Source organism: Mytilus californianus, unplaced genomic scaffold (assembly GCF_021869535.1).
Source record: "Mytilus californianus isolate M0D057914Y unplaced genomic scaffold, xbMytCali1.0.p SCAF_7, whole genome shotgun sequence".
Lineage (NCBI taxonomy): Eukaryota > Metazoa > Mollusca > Bivalvia > Mytilida > Mytilidae > Mytilus > Mytilus californianus.
In genome coordinates, this window is record NW_026262723.1 from 6,486,237 (window position 1) to 6,512,364 (window position 26,128).

At 32.3% G+C, this 26,128-nt stretch overlaps 1 protein-coding gene across 10 annotated transcripts in view; it reads right to left on the bottom strand.

The window, feature by feature from the left end:
- The window catches only part of LOC127708973 (PDZ and LIM domain protein 7-like), a 51,978-nt gene that overhangs the window by 18,079 nt on the left and 7,771 nt on the right, over positions 1 to 26,128 (bottom strand). For 7 of the 10 annotated variants that reach the window (XM_052214215.1, XM_052214214.1, XM_052214208.1 and 4 more), the window contains exons 3-7: positions 23,364 to 23,399; positions 17,697 to 17,726; positions 9,401 to 9,506; positions 3,944 to 4,044; positions 402 to 523 (exon numbers count right to left, since the gene is read on the bottom strand). In XM_052214215.1, the coding sequence (XP_052070175.1) occupies positions 402 to 523; positions 3,944 to 4,044; positions 9,401 to 9,506; positions 17,697 to 17,726; positions 23,364 to 23,399 (395 nt within the window). The remainder of the gene's footprint in view (positions 1 to 401; positions 524 to 3,943; positions 4,045 to 9,400; positions 9,507 to 17,696; positions 17,727 to 23,363; positions 23,400 to 26,128) is intronic. The other 3 variants (XM_052214211.1, XM_052214209.1, XM_052214212.1) reach the window with 3 other exon arrangements.

Here is a 26,128-nt window from a genome sequence, read left to right on the forward strand (position 1 = left end):
AAACATAACTTATACACTCAAAAGGACAATTTAAAATGATACCCTGAATAGAATCTGTAGGTTCAACCTTTCTCAAGGATTTTTTTTTATACATGTTGTTGAACAATTATAAAATTTCTTTAGATTGAAATCACAACATTAAATACATGTACTGTATTGACACTACAATCAAAATGACATAATATTTAGCATGAAAATTTGCATGTGTATCATAATTGGCATTTTTGCACTGCAATGACCAACAAATTTAAACTGTATTCTTCTTTTAATAGGACTTGAATTTTTAGGTATTTATTCTGATTCTAATCATTTTAAATGCACTGTATTGTAAGGAAAAACAATTCTTTAACTGGATCAGATTTCTGAAAAACTTTAAGTCCATGTTAAGGAAAATCTTGTACCTTGTCCACTATCGAGTGTGTCTTTCAAGAACCTAAATGACTTAGATTGCATTGATGATGATGGTGGTTTATCATCTCTCTCAGCATATTTTTGACCGGCACTTTGATAATCAACTGGTTTTCTGTAATGAAAAGAAAATACATATAGCTAATTTTAAGCGTCATACTATACTTTATATTGTAAAAAGAATCAGGTTATCTTGCACTTTTGATAAGAAGATGTGTTATGATTGGGAAGTCTCCAAATTTTCCACAAAGTTCTGAAAGTTTCACAAATTTTCACATATGCAAGAGCATTTTTTTATGATTAATTACTTACAAAACATTGGGGCTTTTGTTTTAATGTTCTAGTTATGTGTCCTACAGATTCTTAGACACTTTGTTATTTCTTGCAACTAAATAAGTTACTTTCAATCTATCTAGTTTTCCTCTATATCTGTTTTATTTTCATTCAAATGTAGTGTACCATAATACTTTTTCTTTTATTTTTCGATTTCTTTGTTGGCATGCAACCTCTTCACATTTTTCATTGATTTTGTCATTTATTTTTCCACTTTATGGATCTGTTTATATGGTTTGTGCATGTTTCTATAAATTCTTTCAGACAAATATTCAGCCAGCTTAAAATGATAACTGAATGATCAATAAGATAAGATTTAATTAGAAGTCTGCATTGCAAACATTTTCATTGAAAAACACTAATCAATCAGCTGTTCTTATGAAGTCATGCAGTGCTGCAGCAGATTAAGCAGACGGCAATCATTTATTGATATGAATAAAAACAAATGTGGGTTTTACATCACAGAGACAGCAACCTAATGTCACAAAAAAAATCTTCAACAATAGACATATGACAATACCAGCTGAGTCTAAAACAATATGAATAAATTTAAAAGAGACTAATAAAAATATTCCATTTACATCAAATTTGTTGGGATAATACATTAATATAATGAGAAAGTAACTCAAAGACACATACATTTTGATTAAATTTCACTTGACAAATTTTGTATATTAGGTTCCAACTCCATCAGACAAACTAGGCTCAAGTCAATTTTGGGTCCCAGGATATTTTTTAGGCTTGGATTGGTTAACTGTATTTATTCTTATTTAACCCTGAATTTTTCAAAATGAAGACTAGTACTGAGAAAACTGTTCCAAACACAGAAAATTTGCTATGCCTGAGATTTCTTAAATTAGAATTATCTGCAGTGCAAATCTTTTCATCAAAACATCAACAATCAAAAAGTCTATCAACTGTTCTTACTGATATGTCAGAAAAATTACTATCCTATGTCTTGATTTTAAGTTAATAAAGATACTTTATCACCTTTAATCTGTTAGGAGATTTTATCAATGTAAACCTTCAATTACATCCTTTATAACACAATCTATTACTTTGGTAATAGTACCTGTCCAAACGATTTAAACACCCTGGTCTGTAATTACAAAACCTGTGGTATTCAATAACCTGTTACATCAAGGACTTTAAAATGGACATAGTGTCAAATATGGTACTGTCCACAGGTGTGGATCCATTTTAACAATCATTTGAGCTTTCTAATGGCTATTGTTGAAAATAAAGTTGAATATTTATTAAAATTTTGTAACATTAATTTAAATGTAAAATATGGTATGGTTCACAGTTGTGGACCCACCTTGAGAATTGTTTGAGCTTTCTAATTCTTTTTGCTGAAAATGAAGCTGAATATTCATCATAATTAAGTACATTTTAAAAATCTCTTTCTGAATATTTGACGTTGATAACTAAGATACAGATAGAAAGGTCAAAGAATTTGTGGATTCACAGTGATTTCATGCCTTTTTTTTTTCTCTAATACCAGCTACTGCACATATCTCAAATCACTTGAGAATTCATGCATCAAAAACAGTGCCCTCAGTAATATTCATAATAATTATCAAAAAAAAAACAAGAGTAATACCATGGGAAGTAAACTTGGCAAAGCATTAATGAGTGATACATTTTACAGACAAAAATCATAATTAAAGACATTAATCACAAATATTAAATAAATTGCAAATTTTGCCAATAATTAATAAATGAAAAAGATAGAATCAAAGAACAACTCTAGCACTTGAATGCTTTGTTGATGACATTGATAATAACTCTCTATAATATCTAAATTGTATCCAGATTTTACAGTATTCCACTAAATAAAACCAAGTGAGGTCTTTGACTTTGTAAATCAAATACCTTTCTCCTGAATTTTTACCTGTATCAAACATAGATTGAATTTTTACCTGAATCGAACCTAGTTAATTAAAATCTAACAGATAAGAAATTGGGAAGAAACAGGAAATAGTTAGAATTTAAACATTCTTCTTCGTCCGTGTTTTGAAATGTTGTCTATTACTTTAATATTATACACCAATCATCATAAGAATTATTTATAATATTTATGCTTTCATTTGGTTTACAATTATTTTTTTTAAATACTTGGTAAAGAACCAATTTAATTTAAATATGTGTGTTTGACAGCATGTTTTACAAACAAAACAGCTATAAACATTTAGTTAAATTGCACTGCTGTATATATATAGGTAAAACAGAAATGGGCTTTGGATGCACCAAATTTATAAAGTCATGAAAGTGTTATTTTCGTTTTATAGAATTAAAATATCACGGAATTGAAATCCAAATTTCTTCAGACTCAAGTTTATGCACTTAAATGTTTTTAATTGGCTTTGGAGGATCAATAAATGTGGAATAATACATTTAATGAGATACATGTATTTAATAGTGATACTGGACATTCATACAATCTGAATTTATGATTGCTTCATTTTTTCATGGTTTTCTACATTTTGGCATTTCAGCATACAACAGCTATCTGAGCACTGGAAGTGAGACCATTCACATTCATCGGATATATTTGGTAATTTTGATGAAGAAAAATTTTATAAAACATTTAGGTGCAAACTCCTTAGTTATTTCTTAACACAGATTAAAGTTTGACAAGAGTTGCTGTAAATTCAGAAATTATTGCGAGGTTTTTATTATTGCAAATAATGCGACTGGGTGAGAATCGCAATAATACAAACTTGCATTCTGATATCTGACAGATATATCTGTATGCAGCTTTTCCACAAATCACAATAATTAATCTCCCATTTTAGACCATTTTGCCAAAATTGCAATAATAAATGCATGCAATAATTTCTGAATTTACAGTATACAAAAGTCCCTTTATCTTCACTGAGCAAATTAGGGAACTGTCTTAGACTGAGTATTTTTGATATACTGAGGGTCGTGGTTACTGACGGATTGAAATGACATCTGAGATATTTTTTTTGTTAAATTGTCAACACCATAGCTAGGTTTATTGGACTGAGCGTTGTGGATACTTGCGGATTAAAGACATCTGTGATGTTTTTTTGTGTGACATTGTCTACACCATAGCTAGGTTTATTGGACTGTGGGTCATGGCTACTTACGAATTGAATGACATCTGCGATGTTTTTTGTGTGAAATTGTCCACACCATAGCTAGGTTTATTGGACTGAGAGTCGTGGATACTTACGGATTAAATGACATCTGTGATGTTTTCTGTGTGACATTGTCCATGCCATAGCTAGGTTTATTGGAGGTATTTCCAAATGGTCTGGCTGATTGGTTATAGTTCTATAAAACATAAAACATTGATAATAAGTAATCTATTGGTTATACTAACTATGAAATAGGATTAATTGTAAACTATCAGGAAAAACTGATTGCATTAATTTTGAAACTACAATGTACATCCTTTTTTAATTATCTTCAAAAATGTCTGTACCAAGCAATGAATGTAACAGTCAATCTAAATCTGTTCCATGATCTGGCATGTTTTAAATTGTAGGCATATGTCAACCAGATAGCAGTGCCCTACCCCCTCCCCCCCCCCCCAAAAAAAAAAAGGAAAAGAAAAAAGAGAACATCATCAGGTCAATGCGTTTTTCCAAGGTACATTAGAATATGAAAAGAAAATTTCTGTTTTCTGACCATCACTCTTCTACTGGATCCATATATTTCTGCTAAGTTTGGTGTCCTTAATAAACACATCCTTCAGGAAATTTTGGTTTCAACAATGAAAATGAAAATGTAAAATTAATACATGGGTAGTAGACTCAATGTAATGACACTATCACACATGGGTAGTAGACTCAATGTAATGATACTATCACACATGGGTAGTTGACTCAATGTAATGAACACAATCACACATGGGTAGTAGACTCAATGTAATGGACACTATTACACATGGGTAGTAGACTCAATGTAACGACACTATCACACATGGGTAGTAGACTCAATGTAATGACACTATCACACATGGGTAGTAGACTCGATGTCAAGACACTATCACACATGGGTAGTAGACTCAATGTAATGACACTATCATACATGGGTAGTAGACTCAATGTAATTACACTATCACACATGGGTAGTAGACTCAATGTATGGACACTATCACACATGGGTAGTAGACTCAATGTAATGACACTATCACACATGAGTAGTAGACTCAATGTAATGACACTATCACACATGAGTAGTAGACTCAATGTAATGACACTATCACACATGGGTAGTAGACTCAATGTAATGGACGCAATCACACATGGGTAGTAGACTCAATGTAATGGACACTTTAACACATGGGTAGTCGACTCAATGTAATGACACTATCACACATGGGGACACTATCACACATGGGTAGTAGACTCAATGTAATGGACACTATCACACATGGGTAGTAGACTCAATGTAATGGATACTATCACACATGGGTAGTAGACTCAGTGTAATGACACTATCACACATGGGTAGTAGACTAAATGTAAAGACACTATCACACATGGGTAGTAGACTCAATGTAATGACACTATCACACATGAGTAGTAGACTCAATGTAATGACACTATCACACATGAGTAGTAGACTCAATGTAATGACACTATCACACATGGGTAGTAGACTCAATGTAATGGACGCAATCACACATGGGTAGTAGACTCAATGTAATGGACACTTTAACACATGGGTAGTCGACTCAATGTAATGACACTATCACACATGGGGACACTATCACACATGGGTAGTAGACTCAATGTAATGGACACTATCACACATGGGTAGTAGACTCAATGTAATGGATACTATCACACATGGGTAGTAGACTCGATGTAATGACACTATCACAAATGGGTAGTAGACTCGATGTAATGACACTATCACACATGGGTAGTAGACTCAATGTAATGACACTATCACACATAGAAATGAGCTCAATAAGTATAATTTCAACATTTACATGTAACTACAACTTAAATAGGTTAAGTTAAGATTGTATCTGTAGTAAACAGGATTTGTTTAATTACATATATATTATTTCCTGTATATAAACATTTATCAAATGTCCTCAAGGAATGTAAGATAATTACCCTACAAGTACAGATGATATGCAAACCTATTTTCGTGAATGTATTGGTAAATAATAAAATGAATTTTGATACTTCACAATTTATTTCCCAATGACATCTTTCATAAAACTGATATGTATGTTTGGACCAACAGGGTTTATATAGAAGTCTCTTCAATATCAGTCCATAATTTGGAAAGCTACATCAACTTATAAGAGCTTCAAAACTGAAATGGTCAAATCTTCAGCCTTTCCTTGACACACTGAAAGCCTGACAATTAAAAAAGCCAAAACATTTTACCTTATAATAATTTCATGTTAAAATAGATTATCAATTTTTTTTAAACATTTGATACCATCTACATGATAAAAAAACCCTGCAGCTCTTTTTTAAAAGCTTGGTATAATGAATATTTGTTAGTATACAAATCTCATTTAAATTCAATGTCATACTGTTTCTAGTAATAAATATGTATAACTGTATGAAAAATAGTGACCAGACCAAAATGGCTGTATTAGGGATAGCCAATGATTTTTTGTTACTTAAAGTTTTTAAATGATGATGATAAGATATCTTTTTTAGTTTGTTGTGAACATACATGTAGGAAGTTGTCTTCTTTCAATTTAAATCTAAAAAATTCAGCATCCACCCCTCTCAAGTCCATCACAACTGGTTAGGACCAGAGCTCTATAGAGGTTTTATTCTGCATGTGGTTGTGACTTGTACTGAACTATGACTTACCTGACTCCCTGGACTTCTGCTAGCTGGTGATGTAGGACCAGAGCCCTGAAGGTTATATGCTCTTACAGGAAGTGTTGATACATAGGTTAGAGTTGTACTGAACTATGACCTACCTGACTCCCTGAACTACTGCTAGCTGGTGATGAAGGACCAGAGCCCTGATGCTTGGAGCCCCTACAGAAGGTGTTGATACATAGGTTAGAGTTGTACTGAACTATGACCTACCTGACTCCCTGGACTACTGCTAGCTGGTGATGAAGGACCAGAGCCCTGAAGGTTAGAGCCTCCTACAGGAGGTGTTGATACATAGGTTAGAGTTGTACTGAACTATGACCTACCTGACTCCCTGGACTACTGCTAGCTGGTGATGTAGGACCAGAGCCCTGAAGGTTATAGGCTCCTACAGGAGGTGTTGATACATAGGTTAGAGTTGTACTGAACTATGACCTACCTGACTCCCTGGACTACTGCTAGCTGGTGATGTAGGACCAGAGCCCTGAAAGTTATAGGCTCCTACAGGAGGTGTTGATACATAGGTTAGAGTTGTACTGAACTATGACCTACCTGACTCCCTGGACTACTGCTAGCTGGTGATGTAGGACCAGGGCCCTGAAGGTTAGAGCCTCCTACAGGAGGTGTTGATACATAGGTTAGAGTTGTACTGAACTATGACCTACCTGACTCCCTGGACTACTGCTAGCTGGTGATGTAGGACCAGAGCCCTGAAGGTTATAGGCTCCTATAGGAGTTGTTGATACATAGGTTAGAGTTGTTCTGAACTATGACCTACCTGACTCCCTGGACTACTGCTAGCTGGTGATGTAGGACCAGAACCCTGAAGGTTAGAGCCTCCTACAGGAGGTGTTGATACATAGGTTAGAGTTGTACTGAACTATGACCTACCTGACTCCCTGGACTACTGCTAGCTGGTGATGTAGGACCAGAGCCCTGAAGGTTATAGGCTCCTACAGGAGGTGTTGATACATAGGTTAGAGTTGTTCTGAACTATGACCTACCTGACTCCCTGGACTACTGCTAGCTGGTGATGTAGGACCAGAGCCCTGAAGGTTATAGGCTCCTACAGGAGGTGTTGATACAAAGGTTAGAGTTGTACTGAACTATGACCTACCTGACTCCTTGGTCTACTGCTAGCTGGTGATGTAGGACCAGAGCCCTGAAGGTTAGAGCCTCCTACAGGAGGTGTTGATACATAGGTTAGAGTTGTACTGAACTATGACCTACCTGACTCCCTGGACTACTGCTAGCTGGTGATGTAGGACCAGAGCCCTGAAGGTTATAGGCTCTGTTGTAAATGTGCACTTGTGGTTCCCAATTAATGATTTAATATCAGTTTTATGTTTTGAGAGTGTAAAATGTGATAATATGTATTTATAGTTTCTGTGACTTTTTAATGCACAGAAAGCGTACGTTACACTTTTAGTTATTAACTATATTATCAGTGCCAAAAATGGTGCAATTTCGTCATGTACTGTTCAAAGCACAGCCATTTGGTAAATATTCTAAGCATGGATCCAAAACTACACAAGAAGCATAAGCTAAAGTTAATATATGCTTTATCTTAATAGATTTACCTATTTTCTTACGAAGAAAGGATCATTTTGAGTCGAGGACTCCCATGTTTTTGTCAGCGTTTGACGTTTCATTTCTGTTCCGGCTTAGAATATTTACTTCCAGTATTTTAAAAATAAATACCAGTGCAAAGGTCAAATTCCTCAGTCTTTGCTGTTTACATTTTGGCAAATGCAAAGATCCCGGGTGGTTCCATTAGAGGTAAGAAGCAGCGCAGATATCGGTATGCCTCGCATGGTCTAAAATATTTACTATACACATATCGTTTGGCAATTCCTTATCCTAGTTCCAAAAACACATGCGAAATATTATTATTGAGATCAGCTCCGCCTATTTATGCAAATTTACATGACAAACTATTTATAGACAAGTATTTTGAGAATACGTTGGAAATTACATGTTAAATATATTACGATAGTTTAGTCTGTACATTGTTGCATTGTGCCGTAATAAATATATTATTTAACTACGAATTATTCACTAGTTTACGCTACCAATATTACCGTGAAGAACATAGGCCTGATGAAAGACAGACAACACTGTAGTTAGTCAATTTAAAGAGTTTCCGTCGTATATGTTTGCTTATAACTATACAAAAACATAGCAAAAAGCAGAAATTACAACAGGCTCCTACAGGAGGTGTTGATACATAGGTTAGAGTTGTTCTGAACTATGACCTACCTGACTCCCTGGACTACTGCTAGCTGGTGATGTAGGACCAGAGCCCTGAAGGTTATAGGCTCCTACAGGAGGTGTTGATACATAGGTTAGAGTTGTTCTGAACTATGACCTACCTGACTCCCTGGACTACTGCTAGCTGGTGATGTAGGACCAGAGCCCTGAAGGTTAGAGCCTCCTACAGGAGGTGTTGATACATAGGTTAGAGTTGTACTGAACTATGACCTACCTGACTCCCTGGACTACTGCTAGCTGGTGATGTAGGACCAGAGCCCTGAAGGTTAGAGCCTCCTACAGGAGGTGTTGATACATAGGTTAGAGTTGTACTGAACTATGACCTACCTGACTCCCTGGACTACTGCTAGCTGGTGATGTAAGACCAGAGCCCTGAAGGTAATAGGCTCCTACAGGAGGTGTTGATACATAGGTTTTAAGTTGTATTGAACTATGACTTACCTGACTCCCTGGACTACTGCTAGCTGGTGATGAAGGACCAGAGCCCTGAAAGATATAGCCTCCTACAGGAGGTGTTGATACATAGGTTTGAGTTGTATTGAACTATGACTTACCTGACTCCCTGGACTACTGCTAGCTGGTGATGCAGGACCAGAGCCCTGAAGGTTATAGGCTCCTACAGAAGGTGTTGATACATAGGTTTGAGTTGGAGTACTACCTCTGAAAAAAAAAGAAATCAAACTGAATATTCTGAAAATAATATGATGACTCCTCTTTCATAAATGAAATTGTTGAAAATCTAACCCCACCCCAAAATATATTCAAGAAATCATAAAATAATTCAGCTTGAGTAGAGATGGACAACTATAAGACACTGCAGTCATCAGAGAATTCATGTCCTATCAGTCAATTTATAATATATATATATATAACTTTGATCTCGTTCTAGCATCAATTTGCACTTGGCCATACCATTTTATTTTCTGAATACAGAGGTTCAGGCATATTGCCATTGGACTTTTGAGTGTGAACTAAATTCAATTGTGTTTGACAATTTACAAGGTAAGTTAATGACCTTCACTTAAGAGTCTGACAATATCATAAAGGTGCACCAATACACATAAGTTTTACATAATTGTACTTTTGTAGGATCATTTAAATTTCAATATATTATATTTCAAGTGTTCAATTTTATTCAAATTTCAGAAATAGAAAAGTATGTCAAGCATGAAATTTTGACATTTTTATATCCTATTTTTGATATATAATTTATGTAAGGTGTGACATTATTACACAAGACAAATATGCATGCAAATGAGATGTTCATTGCCTTTTACTGCTACCGGAATGTGTGTAGATTGTATATTAAACCCATCTTTTTACTTCTCTACCTCAAAATCATATTTAATCATAAAACATGTATTCATAACATTAGAATATCTAAATTGAATTCTTCCTCCAAATTTCAATACATATAAAATTGTCTTTCTAGCTAAAAAGGGAAGATATTGGATATCTTTTACCAATTGCAACACTAATTTACAAACCATTTTTTTGTTCTGTTTTAATTACTTCCCTTTCCCTATAAAATGCCAATTAGTTTATTGCTTAATTTCCTTAACTATACACATTTAGTCATTATATCCTTGACAGGTGAACTCTATGCATAACAACATAGGGTTTCTGTGATGACAATACTTAAGGGCATACGATACAGTTTTGATCCCGTAATGAAATATTGATGAAAATTTGCATATAGGCTATTTTTTACCTGATTAAATCAAATATGCAATAAAAAATATACCATCATGTGCTACTTTTTGAGTAAATTGAGGTTGAAATTTCAGATATTTCCTCAAAATTCGGATTTGTGGACGTATTTATCAAATGTTCAAGAATATAGAAAAAAAAACGTAATTTTTTGCTGTATATTTATCAAATTTAAAATAATTGCACTATTGACTTTTTCATGAAAATTGGTACACATAATCTTCATACGTAGTCAAACCAAATGTCATTTTAAAAAAGAAGGGTCCATGAACTCGTTTTCAAGTTAAATCAGTCTGAATGATAAAAATCCGTTGGAAAATGCATCTTTTCCTGATAAGTCACAGTTTGACGTCGCGAAAATAACAATTTACGTTAGCAACGTCATTACTTCCCCTGTAACGGTATTGTATGCCCTTAACTAAAAAGTGAAAACAACACGTTATAAATTTCATGCGTTCAAAGCGCTTTTCTGGATTTACCTTCATCAGGAATGCTCAAAGCCGAATATTTGGAAGCCTTTAGGATAAATAAAACCGAAACAGTTGAAGAGCTATTTAACTAATAAAGACTAAAAAAAAAATAGCCAAATCCAACTAACTGGTACATGTACATGTATGTGCTTACAGTAAATTTTTTAACCAATTTCAAACATTCATTCAACCAACAATTTATAAAACAGTAAGAAAAAAAATGACAAAAATGGATTTTTCTGATTGTTTCTTGCTGGTTTATCTTATTAAGTTCCACAACAAATGATAAAGTTTGAAGGATGGCACAAAAATTTTACATACAGTGCTTTTCCAGGACAGACTTTTATTGTATGTGCATTTTGTTAGTCCACAGATCCAGATTGAAGAGTGTGAGGGTTGTTAACTCCAAAAACTAGTTTATCCCCTGACTTATCCAGGTGCCTATTCCAAGACAGGAAACTGGCAAGTGGTAGTCTCATGTCTTATCTTAATCATTTTTTAAATTATTTTGCAAATTTCATGTTGATGGCAGATCTTTGATAGCTTTCTGTTTTATTTCTTCGCAACTTTCTTTTTTCAAACAGGATTTAGAGCTGTCCTTACAGTTGTCTGATTACTGTTTGTTGACCACGAGATGTGTTTTTGTTATTTGTTTTGTTGGACTACTGTCTCCATGACATAAATCCCAAATCTCCTTGTATTCCAGGTTATTTTACTACAACCACAAATGTTCATTTAAAGATTTATGTAGTGGTTACCAAGGAACATAAAGCACTGAATTTGATGCTAGAGTTCCTTTGCTAGACCTTGCTGCAAGTGTTTTCGTCCATCTTTGAAGACCTATGAACAATTTTAAGATGAAGATTGTCAATATTGAATATAAATGCTGTTCTTTTGATATACTTTTTTTTTGTACTTCTTTTTTCCATGTTCATTCACCACATATTATTTTCTTTAAAATTTAATACAGCAAATAAAGCATGTCATACTTTTATACCCAAGTAATTCAATCAATATGTTATCATTTAGATCTGTTATAAATTGACTAAATTTCAACAGTTTGAAACTTATCCCAATCAAAATCTTTATTCAAAATGCTTGAAAGCAATCACAGGAAATAAAATTTAACAATTTCAAGTTGATGAGGAAATTATTGCACAATTGCTTTATTGTTTTATCGAATTTTAAATCTGTTGTTAGGTATGAAAATTAAAAATAACTTTTTGATACAGAAATAAAACTGCAGACTGGATGAAAGTGTAGAGGCATAGAAATATTTTACATGTGAACAGTCTTTTTAAAGTTTTTCTCATTGTTGAAGGCCGTATCGTTGCCTACAATCACAGTGCCTACAATTGTATGGTTACCTACAATTGCTTACATCCACTTCATTTGAACTTTGGTGGATAGTTGTCTCATTGGCAATCATACCACATCTCCTTATTTTTATATTAATGTCCACATATTAATATTTTGATATAAGGTCAAGGTCAAAGAAAAGATGTCAGATCAACATCCATCTTTGGATCATATTAAAATAAATAGACCTATAACATATATATGTATACTGACAAATATGTACAAATTAATATTGATATGAGGTCAAGGTCAAGGTCAAACAAAATGTCAGATCAGTATCAATCTTACAATTAACACATAGACCTACAACATATATAACAATTGTCTGCAGAAACTGATCTTATCATCAATATATGGTTATTAAAGAAGTATAAAGAATGTTTCTAAAGTTTTGTTTTCAGTAAACCCTGAGCTCCTCTGACTTACAAATAAACTTAGAGAGAAGCATTTACTAACTCCCTTTCTCTAATATCTACAAATACTACACTGAAACACTTTATCCATTCCAGTACAAAGCACATGCATACTACCTAGTTTCCCTTTTGTCAAGTAAGCTAAAAAGGGACTTTCAAATTTCAAGCTAGCTATTACTTAAACTTGCCAATATAGGGCAACAAAAATATAACTCTTGAGTATTTTACTTAAGAAATAATTACAGTTGGTCAGCACCTGACCTATTATTTACGTCCCTTTAATGGTCAACAACAACTAGTGTAATAAAACGGTAGGTGTAATAACAGTTTTAACACCTGATCGTTATTAAAGTATCTTAATACCTTAAATAACCATGTTACACCAAATAAATACTGATCTTTCAAGAGGTAGCCAAATTTCTTTGTAAACCAGAAGTTACTTACTAAGTTTATCCTTAACCTTATGTGATTATTTACTTATAATCTTAGTGCAAATAAGGAAAATTTATGATTTACATTATATCAACATACATTTTTAAATGTCTTAAAGGCCATAATTTAAGGAGAGGTGAAATAGCAGTTTAGATAGAACTTGAGTGACTGGGGTGTACAGTGTTGTGATTTTTGAGCTATAATCTTCTGTTCAAATGAACACCAAAAAACTATCTAATTCACTTTAAAATTTCATGGTCAGGAAATAAATGAGAAATCTTATGTTTTAAACAAAAACAGCTCTCTCTAGCAAATTTTCATAAGCATGGGGTGGCTGATATTCAATGACAGCAAACTTCTGATATGAGTTGTTTGGCGTTTTTTTAGTTTACTATACAGTTTGTGTTTGCTCCTTGTTCACCAGTAATTTTTCACATATTTGTATTTTAGTCTTTAATGGACAGGTGTCTTATTGGCAATCATACCACATCTCCTTATTTTTACAAACCCTAACTACTGATTTTGGACATTGTTATAATACTGGCAGTTTCCTCTCAAAATAAAAGTGTTTTAACTTCAATATTAATCATCATATAACACAAATTCACAATGAAATTTGTTTTATCTAAAGTGCATCATCAGCATGATTCACTCTATAAACATGTTTTAATCTGAACTGCAGTGGGAGAAGTTGTTAAACACTTTATTCTGCATACAAAGACAAATAGGCTAAAATTAAACCAATAAAACTGACATTTATCTTCTAACAATCTCTTAATAAACTCTTAATGTTACGTCATCAACACAAGATTCCATAATTTCTATGGCATATATGTATACACAGGTTCCCTAGAGAATGTCTAACATTTACCACCTAGTTGTACATTCTGCATGCATACAACTAGTTTCCCTCCCCTTTTCATGCTCTTTGAACCTTTAGCTAACAAAGACAAGAAAACATTCGGTATGCAAATTTCAATGGACAATACATGTTGAAATTAGTCTTAACATTTTAACTTAAATCTAAAACTGTATAAAATGACTTAAGATTCTTTGTAAATTTCTTAGGTATAAGAACATCTTTTCCAGTTATTCCAATTTCAGTTAGATCATGATTGTTAGGTGCATGTTATTTGATTAGGTTAAACTGACATAATTCAATATCATATTATCAGTTAAGGGAGAAGTTTAACAAATTATCATCAATCAAAAATCAGTAAAACTTTTCAAATCAAATTAAACCACACTGCAGCAATACTCTATTACTTGCCAAACTAAAACCTCAAACATGATTTTCAAAATGGAGTAGTTCCTCACCCTTTTGACACATTATTTGGCACATTATTTGCCCAAAAAACTAATTTTTAAAATGATATCTCACAAATTTGCTGCCCACTTTTTGTAAGTGCAGAAAACTTTAATTTTTTTGAGAAATCTAAGATGTCATCAAAGACCTCTGCTATACCAAATTCAGCCCTCCTCTGATCAGCTAGTAAGGGAGTTATTAAATGCAAAAATCATTTGTAAATTAACCAACTTTAGTAAGTTGTCAGTCATTTGATTGCTGCAAAAGCTGATTAAAATAAATGGGGAATGTGTCCATGGGACACAGATGATGCCCCCACTTGCATATCATATAAAGTTATAAAAGGACATATCTGAAGAACGGTAAAAGTGATGCTACCCAAATTTGTAATTGAACTGAGTTTTGTGGTAATAAGTATTGTGTACAAGTTTCATAACATTTGGTAGAGGCAAACTTAAGTAATAGAGAACGGAAACGAAAAATTCAGCAATTTTTCCATTTATAAATGGACATTAAACTCTAGAACAGTAAAAGTGACACCACCAAAATTCAAACTTGATCTGTATTTTGTGGTTATAAACATTGTGTATAAGTTTCATAACATTTGGTTGAGGCAAACTAAAGTTAGAGAATGGAAACGAAAAATTCAGCAATTTTTCCATTTGTAAAGGGGAATATATCTAGAATGGTTAAAGTGATGCCACCAAAATTCAAACTTGATCTGTGTTTTGTGGTAATAAGCATTTTGTATAAGTTTCAAAACATTTGGTTGAGGCAAACTAAAGTTAGAGAACGGAAACCAACTTTGGGACGTACTTACGTAGGGACGGACAGACAAGGGTAAAACTTACTGCCCCCTCCGCTACGGTGGGGGCATAAAAATGATTAGCTGTTTAAATCAAAATTGCTATTACAGAAACTATGAACAATATAGGTAAAGTTGCCAGAATCAACTTGTCACACTTGGCCCATTTTAAGAGCTAACAATTGTTTTAAAAAGTTCTGTAATACCTTAACATAATCAACCATTGTAAATACAAGAATAATTTGTTTCTACTGTGCATTAATTAATATCTCAAAACAGTAAATAGTGAGGCTTTTTATTACAGAATTTTTACCACTGTGATAATTGGTTTAATGAAAGGAAATGGATAAGTATATATATAAAGATAGATATAGAAATGAGATTTTTATAATTGACCAACACCTATAGAAACTGTTTAATTTGTATAATTGTGTTAATCTGTCACATTAATGTTCTAAATATGAAATTAACACTACAATTATTTATTGTAAGTTTCATCAATTGTGATCAGCTGTTATTCTCCTCAGCAGAATAAAACCCATCACTGCCAAATTCTTGGAACATCTCCAGTTCTCTCTAAGAGCAACAAGTAACAAGAAAACTGCCAATGGGGCAAAAAACACTTAACTGATAAAATACATATAAATTGTTAGAATTTGATTCTGCTAATACAGTTCTACTTTAATCAATTGTAAAACAATAAGATATGAAATTGTGCATTACTGATATTTGAATGCTTGGTTATACTAGAATAGAAAAGATAAATGTTTTTGTTTATAAAGGTTTTACCTTGAGGATAAATAAACACTCAATGTATAAGAGGGGTGACCTTTAACTTAAAAATAATAAATTGTAGATGGCCACGGGTCAAAAACTGACTTTTCGATTGAGTTGACCACTAAGGCAACTTTGAATATAAGAATTTTGTAAGTTTTGGAATCCCTTTCTGCTTACTAAAGAGACCCTTGCACTTGACCTTGACATAGAATGGTATAACTGTATGCTAATGAAAGGCTCTCTTAAAATTTGATTATTGGTTTTACATTTTGGAATAAAACATGGCACTTCAGGCAATTCTAACTCTAACTTCATATAGCAAATTTAAGTACAGAATTTAATGTCAAAGAAAGGCCTATACAAGTAAACAACAGTTTCTCTTAGTCCACAAACCAACAAAATAAGATATTTTGGATTATTTGGTCCTTTGCACTTGAAAATATTAAAATACTGAGAGCTTCATTATACATAAACCAGGATTTTCTTAAGGGCTTTGAGATCATTAACTGTAATGGCTCTATCAAAAATTTGAATATATAAGTTGGTATAATATAATGGCAAGGAATTGTATAAGACATCTAAATCTGGAGACAAGAGAAAGACTTTATATCGATACAAAATTTGTTTTACCCTTTTTCTCTTAGATGTTGATAGTGCAAGAAACTACAAAATTTAACCAAACCTTCATTTTGTGCTAAAAGACTTTGTCAACTAGAAAAACAGTTATGATGAAAAACATAGACACCTTAACTATAACAATGACATGTACATCTATGGAGTTATCATAAAATGTGTGTACCTATCTGTTACAACTATTAGTAGAGGTCTTATGATTGATATAAAGACAAAAGACAAATACACTACAACTTGGACAAATTATGACATTTCCACCCATCCACTATGGATCTGGCCTTCTGGTCATAAAACTTTACTAAGTACTCGAAGTACAAAATTTGTGCTTGAAACAGCAAATCGAGCATTTTAACTGGTTGATTTCTGAGCCGGTGTACAATGATCATACTCAAAATGTTTATGACTGGAAAGCTGTAAAGCCTGGGCTCAGAGTGGGCAAAACATCTTAATGGTCCCCATGTACCTACCCTATAGAGTGGATATTCCATTTCATTTCTTTAACAAAAAGAGTATTGAATTTGAACATACAAAATATCTTGGGAAAATGAGAAAGCTTGAGAATTAAATATTTTGACATAATCTAAGAATAACCTGCATGACTGTACACAGAGCGGGTGTGAGGGTGCTATCATACTTCCCTTTGAAAACCATCTAATACTTTTTAGGTCAGATTTTTATTTTTTACTTAAACCTTTCTTATTAGAGTTTGTATTTGTTGTTAATACGCCCTAAACCACAAAGAAAATGTGCGCCCTTTCTTAAAAATTTCGATTTGGGTATAAGAGCTGGTTTACAACTGAATGGACAGGTGGAAATGGCATAATTCACTTCAGCTGTAGTGTACCACGATATGATTACAAAAATTTGGCAGCAAATGACTTTTCACCACGAGAAGAAGCGCTGCAATGATATGTTCCCAGAAACCACATGATGTTCTACACTTACTTTGTATCTACATACTGGTCTAGGTTTCTTCTGTAAAATATCAATGTCACATGTACATTTTATTAAGTGTTTAGTTATAAGTACCTCGGAATGATGATCACTGAATTTGATGCATAATTGGCAGGAACTGTCAGCAACTTATCTACTTTTCAGACATTTGTAGAAAGAATATGGATTAATTGAATGTTCAGTGAAAATAATTGAAAACCCTGGATAACCAGAGAAGTTAATGGAAAACACAAATATGACAGCCTTGAAGTCTAGAAGTGAACATTACTATTTTTGGACATGACACAAGAATTTTCAAATCTTTTTTTGTCCAGAAACTGGAAGAGCTAACTCTACTAGAAAGTTTCCTCAAACTGAGACTGAGTGCTTACTTATATATCTTGTCACTTAAATTCTTAAATAATGCTGAAATAAGAAAAAATGATTAAGTTCTTACATCAGAAAAACTGACAGTATCTATGCAACTATTTTTGATGCTCAACAAATTAATGCTGAAGATGAACTTTGTTTTTACCTGAGAAACAAATATAACTGATACAGGAATGAAAACAGACGTCATCAGAAAATATTTTGCAGATAAAGAGCTTTTCATACAAGAAGTTACATTTAATGTAGGAGGCAAAAACTCATCAGCAAAATACTGATTTGTAGAAAATAGCATGACTCGTTATAAATACAACATTGTAAGTATCTTTTAAGATAATTCATTAAAACAATGATTTTATCAAATAGAATATGTTGAAATCTTTCATATAGTTTATAGTAGATTACGTTCTGGGGAGTCATTTAGATAATAGATCAGCATAGAAGTTTAAGGGAGGATATACACCTTGATTATTTATGTTTCGACACACTTCAATATATCCAAGGTAACAATCGACAACTTGCCAAAAGTCAGATATTTTTTTCTTTCATATTCATTGTCTTACAATCACACCCTCTCAATATTTCCACCTGATTAAATCAGTTTAATTTTTAAACTTAGCTGCCAGAACCTCGAAAGTTAATCTGAGAATTACTGCTTATATGAAGCAAACAGAGGTAAATGTAAGCCTACAACTCCTATAATAATACTCTACAGCCCTTAATGTAATTCATGTATTACAAAAAAAAAGACATACTCGTTTTAGCTGAAGTTAATTTTATTAGAAACTGAAATGTTCAGTTGCAATATTGAGATTCTAATACTGAACAATAAAATATAAATAGCTGTGGATAAAAATAAGATTGAGCTGACTGCAGAGTTGCATGAATGTATGATTTTAGTCAGGGGACCAGTCCATTCCTTAAATGTTAAAAATATCTTTTGGTATCTAAAGTTATTTTTACCAGGAATTTATTTGGATATGGAATATTACATATCCAATTTCTGAACAGGGGGGGGGGGGTCTTATTTTTTAAACCCATACAATTAAAGTTGGTTTGGTCTTCTGTTTTTTATTTAATTATTATAAATGTGTACCGCTATAGTGTTCCCCTTGTACCTGACACCATCTAACCTAAATCATAGTCATAGTACAAGTTCCTAGGCAATTTTTTTTTGTTATACTAAGCCCTTGGACAAAATTTGCTTTCAGACTATAGAAGCAAAATGGATTAATGAGGTGCCTATTAATTAAGTGTCTTTTGGAGTAATACCTCTCTTCTGCCTGAACACAAAAACTTTTAATGAACAATCATTTAAAATTTTAAAAATACAGACCAAAAAGTCAGAAAAGTTATGAATCATGATTTGCCAGTCCAGTAATTTTAATGGTTGGTTTAACCACAGACAATTGTAATTTATGGCTTTTTATCTAACATCTACGTAATAAACAATAACAATGAATGTTAGAAATAAGTCATTTACCTTTAATGAAGGTAATTATAAGGTAGCTTCACACCTGGAGAACAGAAGAAAAAGTTTAGAAGGCCAAACAAATATATAAAATTGAGAATGGAAATGGGGAATGTGTCAAAGAGACAACAACCCGACCACAGAACAGACAACAGCAGAAGGCCACCAACAGGTCTTCAATGCAGCGAGAAATTCCCGCACCCGGAGGCGTCCTTCAGCTGGCCCCTAAACAAATATATATACTAGTTCAGTGATAATGAACGCCATACTAAACTCCAAATTGTACACAAGAATATACTTGTTTCTTGTCTCCCCTTACAGATAAAATACTTAATAGGGTAGGTACAATCAGATGTAGCTTCCAGTATGTAAACAGATTTTATATAATATTTCTAAAAATTTCACATAATTTTGATAAAGACTTCTGTAAATTCAGAAATTTTTTGCAATCAAATTATAATTGCAAATTAAATATTGCAACAAGATATGTGTCACAAAAGTAAAAACTCCAATTTAAATTTTGATAGCATTATTTCATTTTGTATGCACCAGTTCCTGCAATGGTAACTATAATTCTTACATTTGTGTTCATTACTAAACAATTGCAATAATAAATGCACACAAAAGTTTCTGGATTTACAGTGTATAGGTTAATGTTATGGACCAACAGTGCTTAAAGGCAAAAATGTGTTAGGGTAGGCATACAAATTTGGTATAGCTAGAGAAACAGGACACTCAAATCTATTTTTGTTTTGCCTAATAATCCAATAAAAAGGTTTGAAATCATTCTAATTTTGGTGAAGTATTGTGTAATATGTGTACCCATTTTATCATACATTCTATGATTTAATTATGACTTGCCTGAATTTTGTCCTAGCCGCTAATAAAATTTATAAAGCAACATCAACTTTGGTATGCAAAGTCAATTGTTTTCTGTTGTGCGAAAATAAATATTGGCCTGCGTTTAATTTTCTGCAAGGGCATACACAAACTTAAAACTGGACACTATTAATGTTAACAAATATGCTTCATGTGTGACTTATATCTTATATCAAATTATGTTTTATATGCATGAAAAATGTCCTCAATTTAAGTAACTGTTCAAAATAGTATTAGCCAGTATTTTGCCTTCTGTTGTGACTAAACAACCAGTTGATCATTTTCTACAATAAGCGGTTCTGGCAAATCTGACAAACATCACAAGAACAAATAGATTATCAATAACAGTCCTCCCACTTCTTTACACAATAACATGTGTATCTATTTAGATAAAATGTTTGTCTGACTGCCAAGACAATATGTTATTTCTGGTACTTTTACAGGTCTGTGACTCGATAATAACTGTATCATTCTTTAACATCTATAATGCTGATGAGTACGCTTCTGTCTTAAATTAAAAATTTCAAAACAAGACAGTCAGTTTAGAAGAATATACGAAGAATAAAAGTACAAGGTACCATTTAAGCAATTTAAAGTTATAGCTGGTACCATTCTTAGTGGTTCTTCCTGCACTTTGATTGATTGATTGATTGATGTTTAACACCACTTTCAGCACTATTGGCTATATGGTGGCAGTCAGCTTTTACTGGTGAAGAGCCAGAGTGTTAAGAGGGAACTGCAGACATTCGACAGAAAAAATAAGTCAATTAAGATTGTAGTTGAACACACCTGCCACCTGTGGGGTTCCAACTCACAACCTCAGCGTTGACAGGTTATAGCGATACAGTAGATCACTACTTAGACCACATAGCCACTGAGGCCCCTAAAATGGTTGATAAAGTTCTTCTGTAATCATCAAATCACTTGATTTCTTTACTTTTCAACTTTCAACTACAGAATTAATGTACGCTGTTATCTGACAGTAATTCAGTATTTTGTCAATAAAATGAATAAGCTGTATCATAATGATTATTTAATTTTTGTTGTGTTTTGTCCTTAGTTTCTCAAAATATCTTGTTCTAGGCTCAGGCCACACATCTAGCCATGAATAAGGTTCTGACCTAACTAATATGACCTTAAAAATGAAGAGATGAATTGTTGCTGTATTTTATTAAACAGACGACTGCAGATTATCAATGATATCATACAGTAGATCTTTGAGAATGGACCTAAACTTAAGATTAACCAAAGTCATTCAAGTGTGAAATGTAGGTTACAGTGGCCTAATTGTTGAATTTTATTTACAGACTTTAACATAATTTAAGACTGTGACAGCTAAACATTATTAATGTTTGGCAATATTTTATGTTAAAAGTACCCTAAATGCAATAATAACCGGTAATCAAATCATTATTTACATGTGCATATATGCAAGACAAGGGTAAATCATTATACCCTTTCAACATTCGTTGTTAGAAATAAAACACTAAAATTTTGAATTAGATTCTGCTGCATGCAGAAAAGTCTATATAAATCTTATCAGTTCTTTGTCAACAACAACAATTCCATTGAACATGCTTTTAATTTCAGCTACATCTTATTTTACTAAGCATGTTTTTAATCATACAACATTCTATAGTAAACCTTTAAACTAGTTCATGCTTTCCTTATGGAATATGAAAAGGATTCTTCTGGAAATTTAAAAAAAATATTGCTGAAATTTTACTGACAACAAAAATTTGTGACCACTATATAAAATATAAATTTGAAACTTTATTAAATTACTTTTTATTGTTATTATTTTTCCTTATGACAAATTTTGGAAAGATCAAATCAATTTTCCTAAATCTCATCATTAACTTGCAAGAAATCTGCCCAATTTTTACAAATTTTGAAAAATAGGTCCTTGCACTAAAAATTTATTAGAATTAACTTCATTTATATCAATCTGAATGAAATATAGTTCTGCGTCCACACTTGCTTACAAAGATCTAATAATGCTCAATTTTGAGGAAATTTTCGGGGTTTCTGTGATTTTCAATAATGATGCACACCTTCAAACAGTCAATTGATTATCAAAACAGAAATTAGAATGAAGAGCAAATTGTCATATTCTTCCTTGCAAGCAAAGTATGGAGATGGGAATTGTTTTCTTATCCAAGCTGAATTTATTGTATTGTTTCATGCAAAAAACAAAATCTTTAAAATATGAATTGTGATTCATGTTTTAAAAACTCTCTTCTTATTTGTTTTAAAATTATAAAAGGATTCCTTTTTTCTAAAATTGCACATACAGGTATGTTTGTTTTCCTAAATAATTAATTTTGTGTGGCTTCAAGACTCAGTCTTAAATCTAAACCCTTCAGAGTGAAAATTTCATATCTTCTCTCAATTGTAAAATGGTTAATTTTAATGGTTTAATGGTTGTAAATCTGTCGTCTCATGCTGATAAAGGGACAGATAATATTACTTAACAAACAGATGTTTAAAACAAAAAAACTGGACTGTTAAATAAGCATAATTTGAACTCTTTAAAAAAAAATCATACTTTAAATAGTACAAATCAAATATACTAAAATTGTAATGTTTACACTGAAAACTTCAGTCAAGTTTCCATGGAAATGACATGAAGTGTTAACATTGTTGAACATGCCATTTTTATTTCAAAAATATTCAGGCAGCTAATTATAAAAATTAAACCTTCATTAAAACTGTCCACAAAAGTTCATAGTTTAACAAAAGTGTTATTCTGTAAAACTTCGTACTATAACAATACTGACTTATGGCCGAATAATTTTAATGAGTAGATTATCAAAACACCAAGGACCACTTGAAATTTCAGGTGTGTTTTCTCAGAGAACCTACTCTTTAATATTACTTGGCTTAGTCTCTAAACAAAATGAGTTACTAAATATCCATTCACGTTTCATTCATGTACTTACCCGATCAATTTATTTATACCTCTTTTATCTCGAATTCTTGAAAATAGATAATAAATAGATGATAAAATTTCTAAATTTCTTACATTCTTGAAAGACGCATGCAATATTCTTAATAGTTACTGGAACAATAAATTGCCCTAAACAATTCCTTCAATCATGCTGGTTGGACTAAAACACTCTTGTTACAAATTATCTCCCTTTATAACTTCATCACCTCTAATACTAATACATTGACACATATAATTTTTAAACTAGCTCTTCTGCATGCTATTTCTGAATTTCATTTAAAGCTCAGGACATTGTCCTAATCCATTTTTTATGGAGTGATCCCCTACTCACCAAAAGGATATCAAATTGTGCAATTTTCTTGCAACTTGTAAACTCGCAGTGTAATCATGATATCTATTCTTCTGTGTTCTTTACAAGCAACAGATAATAATGTCTTTTCTATTCTTGTGCATGTATTACAATTGTGTTGAGAGAAACACTTGACTACAGATTTCTGACGTAATTTTCTGTAAATTTACTGTTCATAATTTTTTAAAATCATTTAAAACATTTCAGTTTTTATACCAAAGTAATAGATTTAGCACAGCTGTTTTAAATTGTTTATTTGTTCTTCAACTTTGTAATTAATTGGCAATCTTACTGCTTTGATTTGAGTGCCACTAATGAGTCTTATGTGCTTGTCTGGGGAACTAAATAATAAGCCTGGAATCTTTGATGACTTTTTATAGAAACATAGCATACATCAGTCAACCCTTTACAATGAGTGCTCTAATTCACCAGTTTACTTGCATCATACTACTAATTCAACTCTGTCGAAGGTAACACCAATCATATCTTTTCTCGATTAGCACTTTTCACAAATTAAAGTATTTAAGTGCCAGTCTTTGTAAGAATCAGGCAATTTAGAAAAAAATTTAAACATGGCCGAAAAAAACCCACCGACCTAACCACCCTATTTTGAAGGTACCCTCATCTTGAGTTAGAAATGGTAGGTCTTTCGTTTCTGTGTGTCTGGTAATTCAAGAAATATCTAGATAAATTTTGGTTAGAATGAGAGCAAATTACAGAGTTATCTCCCCTTAATTGTATAATTTCTAGTGCATTTCAACCAAATTATATCTTGAATTATCAGAACAGGGAAAGGAAACGAATGTTATATTCATGCACCATTATACATTCTGAACCTAAATTAACGTAAAGCTGGATGGGTTTTTGTTTGTCATGTTTTCACCACTGCCTGATTCTTAGACAGATTGGCACTTTAAAATTCATACTAATGTAGTTTGTCATACATGTATTAGTATATAAAATTACAAACTCCTCATGAAAAAATAAGAAAGAACTTAGTATCATTTAACCAATAGTCGTTGTTAATTGGAAGACACTCTGTTACGCAACTGTTTTTTTTTTAATAAGGAGATTTATCTTTAATGCTTGAGATGACAAATGGATACTTGAATGAAACTAAAAGAAATGACATGAGAAATAAGATCTATTAACATTCTCAAAGTTACTGATAGCAACTGTTAGAGAATATCTTGAGTGCAACAGATGAAGACGGACAGAATTATCAAACAAACAGTTATCCCTTAACTTCATTTGAAAGAGGGAAGAAAGATACCGGAGGGACAGTCAAACTCATAGATCGAAAACAAACTGACAACGTCATGGCCAAAAATAAAAAGACAAACAGACAAATAATAGTACAGATGACACAATGAAATGTATCATACTGAAAATTTATCAAATGTCTATAACAATGATCTTAGAGGACTTTAACAAAAACTCAGGTACAGATGTTATTGTGTTGTGTCTACACATCATTGGAACATGTATACATACTTATAACGAAAAAATACAAGAATAACCTATACATGTAGCTACATTTTGTATATTGTATAGAACCTAAAATATAAACATTTGGATTATTTAGTTGTTTATCAGTTGACCAAAAATTCATTTGACACAAAATTTAAAGATAAACTCTGAACAGCAGATTACCATCTGAAAAAAAGGATCTATTGATAGTCATTTGTACATAGGAAGTTACCTAGTGGGATTTCTGTTAACAGTAAACAATATTACCCTTGCTGGACTGTTCTTAAAAAATTTGCACAAGAACAAATTCTGGATCTCAAACCTTAATCAAAATTTCACTATTTTCAACATGAGATTTACCAAAATAATTTATTTCTCATAATCATGACCTGTGTATGTACACAAATCATTATTCAATGTTCACAAAATGAGAATTTTTATCATAACCTTTGTTGCTTAGGATTAGAGTTATCATAGTTTGGCTTGTTTAATTTAAGTGTGTATTTTAAAAGCACTTTGTAAGAACTTTAAATTATATCAAACTTCCCTGCTGTGACTGAGGAATTCTTATATCTGCTAGACATGTTATTCAAGATCTTTTGTTGTATTAAAGTTCATATTTTGGTAACTGGTATGTCTGTACACAAAGTCAAGTGTTCAATTCTGATACACATGTAAATGTACTTGTAATACAAGAATTTCTTGCTGTGAAATCATTTAGGTCTTAAATGCTGAAAAAAGACCTCAACATACAGGTCGAAATTCTTTAAAGGTTAAAGACACAAAAACCTAACCCCAACCTTTCTAAGAAGGATTTTGATGGTCATGAATACAACATATAAGCTGTGTCGAATAAAATTCAAACTTATGCAACTGCATATTTACATGTACATGTTTAAGACTTTGATTGATTTTGGAACATTCAAATAAGAAAAAAA